Source organism: Arvicanthis niloticus, chromosome X, assembly GCF_011762505.2.
Source record: "Arvicanthis niloticus isolate mArvNil1 chromosome X, mArvNil1.pat.X, whole genome shotgun sequence".
In the NCBI taxonomy this organism is placed as follows: domain Eukaryota; kingdom Metazoa; phylum Chordata; class Mammalia; order Rodentia; family Muridae; genus Arvicanthis; species Arvicanthis niloticus.
In genome coordinates this window covers 83602007-83612110 of record NC_047679.1, presented here as the reverse complement: position 1 = coordinate 83612110, position 10104 = coordinate 83602007, and the positions used below count along the sequence as shown (strand labels likewise).

The following is a 10104-nucleotide window of genomic DNA, read 5'->3' as shown; positions in this document are numbered from 1 at the left end:
CTGGATCTTTTAAAAAATTGTGTTTTCTATAATGTTTCCAAATGGAGATGGATATTCAGCAAGATCTTTCTTGCTTATATCTCACCTTATGCATCTCATAAACATTTTACCACCATTGCATTGCTGTTTGTTTATGTTGATCTTGGCTTTGCCTTATAATTCTTGTGTCACTGTCCCAATTAGGATTCTTAGTCATGGCAAAGTTGTGGGCAGTGGGCTGTTGGTTAGTAGTTTATCTTGAGAGCTTCTCTGGTGTTTGGATATTGTATGTATCTGGATTTAATATGTTGGTAGATATGTAAGTCTGAATATGGTTCCAATAGCACAGGGGCACCAATAATTGACAAATGAGTCTCCTGAAGTAAGAAGCTTCTGTGCAGTGAAAACCATTAATCTAGTGAAGAGGTAGTTCATAAAGTGGAAAGAAGTCAATAGCTTCTCTAATAGAGAGCTTGGGGGGCCCATGCTATTCACTGTATACTTGCTGTACATCTGACAGAGGATTGGTGTTTAGAATAACTTAACAATGTTTACAAAATGAAACCTGAAAACAAGCCAGAAAAAACCCAACCCAATTAAAGATAAGATGTAGAATAGTGGACTAGAACAAAAAATTCTCAAAACAAGAAATACAACTGTCTAATAAACAGTCTAAAATGATCAAATTGGCAGTTGATGGTTGCTGGGAAATAAAGCATCAGTTTTCTTCAGAGATGCACCACCTAGAATGCAAATAACCATAAGGGATGGCATGGATGCTGGGAAAGGCCTTATAGACTGTAATTAGGAGTATAAACTAGTGAAGCCACTTTGGAAATTGGTCTGGAGGTTGCTATAAGAAATCAGACTGAGGAAGTCACAAGAAGCAAGCTAGAAAGCAGCATTCCTCCATGTCCTCTGCTTTAGTTTCTGCCTCCAGGTTCCTGCCTTTACATCTTGCCCTAACTTCCCTTAATGATGGACTGTGACCTGGGCAGTTAAATGAATACTGTCCTCCTTAATGCTTTTGTTAGTGGTGTTTCTCATAGCAATAGAAAACAAACTAAGACAACACCTAACAGAAAAATATGACCAAATACAATACTGTTATGAAGTAAAGTTCTAGCAGTCTCCAGCCAGGATTCTCATCTTTACCTGATTCAGCTGATGACTTGATGCATTCAGACTTTTACAAAGATGCTATTCAAGCTTCAGCCATCTGAAACACCTTACTGGGGCCTTTAAACATTTTTAAAGATAATATTTTTATTCTTTGAATGTCCCATATGTTTATACAATCTATATCGATTACATCCACTTACCATTAATTCTTTGCAACTACTCTCTGCTATACCCCATCTCATTCCCAGTCTCATATCCTCTTTTTTGTGTGATTAATAACTCCTGTGTCTGATTAGTGCTGCCAATATGCACATAAGTCTAGATATCCACTAAGGCATGGACCAGCCATATCAACAAAGCAAAGTGACTTTGCATTCTTCAGAGGCCATCAACTGCCAGTAGCTTCTTTTATAGAGAGCTTGGGGGGTCCCCTCCCCCTTTATTATTCATGCAGGGATTTTGCTGGCTTGATCTTATGCAGGTATTTTTCAGGTAACCATAGCTGCTGTGATTTGACAAGTGCCACCACCATGTCATATCCAAAAGTCAGAGTTTCACAGTTCTTTTCCTCACCCACTACCTCTTATGTTTTTTTCTAGGCCTTCTTTCATGAAGTTCCCTGAGCCTTGGATAATAGGAGGTTGATAGAGATAACCTATGCACTATTAACCATTCAGTAATTTATACTCAGCACTTTTTCCAGTTATCAGCCTCTGCATTAACCACTACCCACCACAAAAAGAAGCCACTCTGACCTAAATTGAGAGCAGCACATATTTAGGGGTATAAACCTACGTATCTAGAAGGCATTTTAAGGGGGTATGGAGAGATAGCTTAGCTATTAAGAGCTCTTATTGCTCTTTCAATAAGTACCTGGGTTCATTTTCCAGCACCCACTTGGTAGCTCACAACCATCTATAACTCCAGTTCCAGGGGATCTTATGCCCTCTTCTGACTTCCAAGGACACTCCACATGTGGTACACATACTGCATGTCTCTTCTGATTTCTACATGAACAAGGAATGTACATACATGCAGGTAAAACACTCATACACATAAAATAAACAGAATACATTTTGATAGCATGGTCTTTTAACAAAATGACAACAGGCCTATATGCTCACCAATCATGTGCCTTTGATCAGATTTACAGTACCAGTAAGAAATATTTCCTGTGCAACAGGCCTCATACCCTCTCAGAAAGTAGTTGGTTAACTTAGATCACCCTCATGCCAATACTGCACCAGTGGTATTCTTGTCAGACAGATTGCAACTTGCAAGGTCCACCACTGAATAAAAAGACCATTAAAGATTTTTGTTCCCTAGTAGCCTATATAGCACTTTCTGATAATATGTAAGCTAGCTAGTAGGGGGAGACTTTTTTAGTCATTTAAAGTTAATTTCTCTATGTTCTGCATCCAAAGTAAGTGATATCTTTAGCAATAGGGTCTAGTATCTAGTTATGGTGGGGAACCAAGATCAAAGATCAATTGCAACAGATTATATTGTTTAAGGCTCATCCTTAACCAATAGCTCATAGGAAAGTATGCATAACATGCAGATCATCATCATAATACACACATGCATATATATATATATATATATATATATATATATATATATACCTTGAACAAACTATCTCTGTCCTTGTGTCACATAATATGAGAATGACTCCCGAAGGAACTAGATTATCCACTTACCATTGTGGAAGGGATAGAAAGGAACTCTGTAGCTAGTATTCCTATGGTGATAGTAGCCAAGAAGTTATGAGTCTCAGCCCAGAGGCCTTTATATATACCTCACTGGAGAGTGGTACCAGCCAGAGACCTTTACTTACCTATTGAGATTTTTAACAGACTAAAGGAGGCAAGGAGAGAATTCCCTTGCTGAACCACTAAAATATCGTATCAGGAAGAATGATCCAAGATGTGGAGGTAAAAGACTTTACCGTACTGCAACTGATGAAAAGGTTTTAATAAGGAATAAACACTGTCGATAAAAACACAGTGGCAAATTCCGAGAGGGAGAAAAATGAATGAAAGAATGACATCATTGAGAGGGAATAAAGTCCTTTTATAGTAGTTAAGGGACGTTAGAATACCTGCACAAGAACATACCAATCAAAAGTTCCAGCATCAATTCTGGGAGGGGCTCAGGAGGCCCAACACCCAGCTGAGGATCTATTGGCAGTTGTTGGCTACTGGCAGATGAATAGTCAGTTTTTCTTTGGAATGTGGACCATGCTAGACCGACCACGCACCAATGGATGGTGCTACAACTGTGCATATGGGTAGTACTAATTTGACTCGGTGAAATATTTTTTTTAAATAGAATATAAAATTGGGAGGAAGATGTAGTAAGTTTGGTATATGGTAGGAGTCACAGTGGGAGTGGGAAGCAGATATGTTCAGATAATAAATTTAAAACATTCTGTTTCTTTTTTAAAAAGCCACCTAACCTTGTCTTCTGGGACATTTGCATAGTTCAATTTGAGTAGGTAAGCCATAGCCAGCTCACTATCTTTTTAGTTTGTAAATTTTGTACCACTTTTTGGTTGAGCCTTCCCTGACACTGGCTATTTGAGATGAGATGCTAGGGGTCATTAGTACTGAGGCTCTTATTATTTGTGTAAAACCTAACTCAGGTTTGAGTTAGGATCCGACTGGTTGAGAAAGAGAGAAATTTTGTTCTGCATATTTTTGGCATTTTGTTTTGGGCTGCTTTTTTTTCTCTGCATAAACACAATGGCATTTTCTCCCAAAGGAAATCAGTATTTCTAACGGGTCGTTTTACCTCCAGAACTCTCCTTGGACTCAGAGGACATTTTTGCTCATCTTCTGTTAGAACACAATTCTTTCTCACTTGTCTCCTTTGCTCCCTTACCAGTGAAGATACTATATGCATAAAATGTCAGAGTGTCAGATGTGTAGTCCAAAGTGCCCGATAAAAGATCATCCTACCATTTATTGTAGTACTGAATCTTAGAATATAAAGAAAGATTGAGATGTGACTTTTATCCTTTGTGACATTACAGTTGAATGGAGAACTGGGATCCTACTGAGTGAGTCTTAGTAGTCAGCATTTCAAGAAAATCATGAAGAATCATATATCTTGGAGGCTCAAGCAAGATACTTCATCTCGAATACTATCTCCACTCTTTCATGAAATGCTAATTCCTCTATAGGAGAAGAATTTGTAGTATGCCCAGCTTTCTGGAATGCTCAGAATATTTTAACAAAGGATCACATAGGATTTGAGCCAAAGCTTGAAAGATAAACAATTTTGTATGGAAAGATAGAGGGGTAAGAAGAGATTTCATGGGGATGAAGAGGTCTGGCTTACTTATCACAAAGCCCTGAGTCAGCAGTGCTCATAGCTAGTGAGGCAACAAAACACTTTCCAAATACACCCTAGCAACTATCCATCATTACTCAGAGTAGGCTTATCTATGCAACTTCTCTAACATAAAGCCATAAAGCGAGACTCGGGAGAGAAAAGGTCATCCTTTCTTATCTCAGCTGTCAGTCCTAGGCAAACAAATGGGGCCCAGGGAGCCAAGAGTGTACCCACAGCTGTTTGGAACAGAGTCTAAATCCACTGTTTCTCATTACCCATAACTCTCAGAATTGAGAGCTGAGATATCCATTACTCACTAACTGGTTACAGAATATACTTCCTGCCCTTACCTCACATTAACAGGTGGGCTCCTGTTCTCTAGGGGAGACTGCTGAGGCTTAGACATATCTCGTCATTTATCCAGTATAGCAATAGATTCAGTAAGAGGTACATCTAAGAAGCCCTGACTACATCTGACCCAAAACCTGTAGTTAGAGTAATTATTGCAGTTAGAATGAATTTAGTCTCACTGGTTCATAACAGTCATAGAGTCCAAACTACATTACTCTATTAATGCAACTTAATTTTTAACATTTTTTTTTCTCCAGGAAACAAAGGCAAGCAAAGTGACAGAATAAGTCTTGAACAAGATATCAAAAGTAAAATACCCCATGGGGAAAGGATTGAGGAACCTGGAGGGGATAGGAACTCCACAAAGAGATCAGTAGAGTCAACTAATCTGGACCCTTGAGGACTCCCCCACCCAGAGACTGAACCACCAACCAAAAAGCATACATGGCTGGACCTAAGCTCCCCATATATATGTGGTAAAAGTGCAGCTTGATTTTCATGGAGTTCCCCTAACAACTGCAGTGGAGGCTTACTCTGACTGTGTTGCCTGTCTGTGGGTCCTGTTACTCTAACTGGGCTGCCTTGTCTGGCCTCAGTTGAAGAGGATGCACATAGTCTTGAGAGACTTGATTATCAGGGTGGGTTGGTACTGGGGGTTGTGGGGTGGTGGTCCTGCCCGTTCTCAGAGAAGGGACATCTAGTGTGTTTCTAGTTTCTGGCTATTACAAATAAATCTGCTATGAATATAGTTGAACAAATGTTCTTGTGGTACAGTGGAGCATCTTTTGAGTATATGCCCAGAAGTGGTATAGCTGGATGTTAAGGTAGAGCTATTCCCAATTTTCTGAGAAAAAGCCAAATTGATTTCCATTGTGGTTGTAGGAGTTTGCAATTCTACCAGCAATGGAGGAATGTTCCCTTGCTCCACATGCTTGCTAGCATCTGCTGTCACTTGAGTTTTTGATCTTAGGGGCTGTCTCTGACCTTGTTTCTTGCCATTGGATCTCCTTCTCTTAGCTGGACTGCCTAGTTGGGCCTCAGTGGGAGGGGATGAATATGCTTAGACCTGCTGTGACTTGATATACACAGGCCCAAGATGGGAATTTCCCTTCTCAGAAAAAGGAAGGGGGGCAGTGGGAGGAGAGGCATGTGAAGGTAGAACTGAGAGTAAGGGGGCTGTGATCAGGATGTGAAGTGAATAAATAAATTAATGAAGAAAAGAAAAGAAAAGACAAAACATTGTGGGAGTAACCAACCAGTGTCTTATTGAATTTAAGGCCTACTTCATGAGATTGAGCCCACATCCAACACTGCTTGGGGGACCGAGAACCTGAGAATATTAGATAACCCATGTACCTAGGAGATAACCAAATACCACTGTTTGAAAAAAAAGTAACAATAAAAATGACTCCTAATAACATTCTACTATACTCATAGATCATTACCCAGCTCAGCCATCATCAGAGAGGCTTCCTCGTGCAATGGATGGGAACAAATACAGAGACTCACAGTTAGACATCACGCAGAGAGTGAGAGGCCTCGGAACACTTAGGCTTAAATGGAATATGTCCCTCCATTCAGCCCCTCCAGGGATCAGGGAACCCTGTGGAAGAGGAGGCAGAATAAAGTGTAAGATACAGAGGAGCTGGAAGACACCATAAAACAAGGCCCTCTAAGTCAGTTACTTATATACATATAAACTTGTGGAGATGGGCGGCATGCACAGGGCCTGCCTACGATGAGTCTGCCCTAGGGAGAGAAAGGGGCTATTGATGAAAGGAGAAGTGGACACATGTCTCCCTCCCCATTTCTAACCCAGAAGTAATCTCCAATTTATAACTACTTATAAATGAAAATTTAGTTTCCTCAAAGGAAGTCTCACTGGGAAAACAAACTACTCTTAAATGTATGCCCCATGCCCAGCAGGAGATGCCAGGAGAAAATGAACTCAATGGCACCATTGGAGGTTCCTTGTCTCCAATGTTGTAGCAGGGCTTCCTTTTAAAATTTTTAAAAAATATGTATTTTATATATATATATATATATATATATATATATATATATATATATATATTCTCTCTTTTTACCCTCCTGGTCCTTTGTGTCTATATTGTATCTTCAAGCTTAATGTTTTTGTGGGATTCCTGAGTGTGAGTGACTGGGGCTCTCTCTGTTTTTCCAATTCTGATGTTAATTTTTGTTTTATATTATACTAATATATATTATATATTATATTTTATATTTTGTTATGTTTTGTTATGTTATATTAATATAACTATACTATATTTTATTATACTATATTATTATTATATTTTATAATGTTATATTAATTTTATTATATTATTATCCCTTAGAAACCTGTCTGTTTTCTAATGAGAGATACAAAAGCAGTGAATCCTGATGGGAGGGGATGTGAGGAAAAACTGGGAGGTGTCGAGAGAAGGGAAACCATAATCAGGATATGAGAAAAAAATATTTTTAACAAAAGGGAAAAAATTGTCAAAATATGACGTAATTAAGAAAAACCTATCCCTTTGCCAGTATAATTCCAAATGAACTAGCAGGGACAACATTTAGTCCAACAAACAATATTTTATTTTTTTAAGTTAACAGGGAATGCCTGAAAAAAACGGGCCAGAGGCTTCCGGAAGAGGTCCAACTCAAACTGAAGTGGTGGCTCTGAAAAGAGCCTTTGGGTTTTGTTTGGTTTAAAGTCAAAGTCGCTCACTTGCAGGAGATGTCCATATTATGGCTATCTTAGGAGAAGTGGTGGCTCTGAAAAGAGCCTTTGGGTTTTGTTGGTTTGAAGTCGAAGCTGCTCACTCGTTTAAGATGTACCGGACCATCGCCATGGTGCCTTCAGACACTGCTTGCTTGCAGAGATCTCCAGGAAGCAGAAGACAGACAGCAGTCTGGATCTCTCTGGAGTTGATAGTTGAGCTTCCTATTTGACGGGCCAAGAAGCTTGCTTCTGAGGCAATTCTTTCAAACATATCCTTCACGAACGAATCCAGGATGCTCACAGACCGCTGCGAGAGGGAGAAACCCACATGGATGTTCTTCAGCACCTTTAGAAAGTAGATGGCGAAGCTGTTCTTACGTTGGCGTCTCATGAGACGGGCAATTCTACGCTCATCTTCCTTGATGCTTTGGAGCTGGAGAAGACGAAGTGAGCGACGCCTTTCTTTCTCCTGCTTCTTCTGCTCTGGCTTCTCTTTCTCCCACTTTTTCTTCTGTTTCTTCTCCGGCTTCTTTTTCACCTGCTTCTTCTCCAGCTTCTCTTGTTCCGGTTTCTCTTTCTTGGGTTTTTTCTTCGGCTTCTCTTTCTGTGGCCAGTCCTTTTCCCGCTTGGACTTGCCTTTCTTAGGTTTTCTTACTTTCACGGGTTCTTCAGAAATATTAGAAGATAACTCCTCCAAAACGGCTTCAGCCAAGGTAGACGCCATGGCCGAGGCTGCCAACCTGACTAAAAGTCAGAAAATAGTGGTTTCTGAGGTAACAAATAACGTACTATGCACGTGGCGTTATGCTACGTAATGAACGAACTTGATATATGATTCGACAACAAGGGTTTGAATTTGATTGGATGGTTTATCTGCCTGACAACATGGTGCCCAATCAGAATGGACATGAGTTTAGAATAGTCTTTCTAGTTGGCTTTGTGCTAATAAATACCTGTGGACAGCTGGAAGCCTTGAGCCTTCTAGTTTCTCTATGAGAGGAAGATACCCATCCGAGTATTATAGCATTATAGGATCACATTAGATGGCTGATGTTGCGCCATTACAGCTTTGAAAGATGCAGCCAAAAGAAAAAAAAGTCCTTAAAGTGTACATATTCCAACTCTGAATCTTTTCAAGACCCTGAGTTCAGTAACTCAACTCTTAGAAATTATTCTAAGCATGTTTGGTCTAAACTCTCTCTTTTAAAACATATTATTATATTTTTTACTTTTGATGTTATAAGTAAATTATTTCCCTTCTTCCATTTCTGCATCCAGCTCCTGCCATGCATCCCCTTCCACCCGTTCTCTTAAATTCATGGCTTCTTCTCCTTTAATTGTTGTTACACACACACACACACATATATATATTTGTTATATGTAAATCTGTATATTTAGGAATATGATTTAATTACTTAGATATATATATTATTTAACTAATATGAATACATAAATATATTTTATTAATATATACTAATATATTAATGGCATATTATATATTTATATTATAGCATAATAAATATTATATAATAATTAATATATATATATATATATATATATATATATATATATATTAGCTGGAGTTGGAGCTATCCCAAAAGTTGTTGCCTATATATAAGATACGTTCTTCTAGCTGGGCTGCCTTGTCTGGCTTCAGTGGGAGAGGATGCACCTAGCCTTGCAGAGATTTGATGTGCCAGGGTGAGGAGATAACCACTTAGAGGAGAAAGGGACAGGAGATGGAATGAAGGATTGTGGGAGGGTGACAGGGAGGGAGGCAGTGAGCAGGATGTAAACTAAGTAAAAAAAGTTATATATAAATTTATTACATTAATATAATTTAAAATAATATTTAATGAAGTATATTTAATATCCTTAATATAACATTAAAATAACTTTATTTAATATAATAAATAATAAATGTAATACAACATTTAATATAATAATGTATTATATTACATAATATAACTATTAATATTATATTTATAAATTATGCATTTGTTTATAAATATATATTTATAAATATATTTGTATTCATTTATAAATATGAATATATTGATATTGATATTTGACATTGATAATATGATAATTATATTTTATAATTATATACTTATAATCATACTCTCTATATTTTTACATAAAAATAAATATACATATATACATATAACTATATATAAATATATTACATATTATACATTATACATCATGTATGATGTATTTTTACAGTATATATTATATATTATGTATTATATAATATATATTCCTAAATACCTAATACTTTAATACTAATACTTTAAGTGCTTAGGAATATATATCATATAAACATATAAAGATATGTTTATATGCTTATATTAAATATATATTTGTGTATTCTGTTATAATCTAATAAATATCTTATAATGATTATAATATATTAATATATATTATATTAACAATATAGAAAATACAGATTTCTTGACCCTCTGTAATTCTTCTCTGCCTCCTCCCACACCTGATGCTGCCCCACTTTTTCCCTCCCCCTCCTCTTTCCCTCCCAGGTCACTCCTGCCCTCTACCTCTTGTGATTATTTTGTTCCCCCTTCTAAGTAGAACTG

The 10104-nt window shown here is 37.5% G+C and overlaps 1 protein-coding gene across 1 annotated transcript; it reads right to left on the bottom strand.

The window, feature by feature from the left end:
• Positions 1-7607: 7607 nt before the first annotated feature.
• On the bottom strand, positions 7608-8234 carry LOC117693947 (histone H2B type 1-A-like). Its single transcript, XM_034484663.2, has one exon. The coding sequence runs from the start codon at positions 8232-8234 to the stop codon at positions 7608-7610; it is 627 nt and encodes a 208-aa protein (XP_034340554.1).
• Between the last annotated feature and the right edge of the window lie 1870 nt (positions 8235-10104).

Bases quoted from the DNA above. Each gene is read 5' to 3' on its own strand.
- LOC117693947 (XM_034484663.2), bottom strand. From the start codon at position 8,234: ATGGCGTCTACCTTGGCTGAAGCCGTTTTGGAGGAGTTATCTTCTAAT.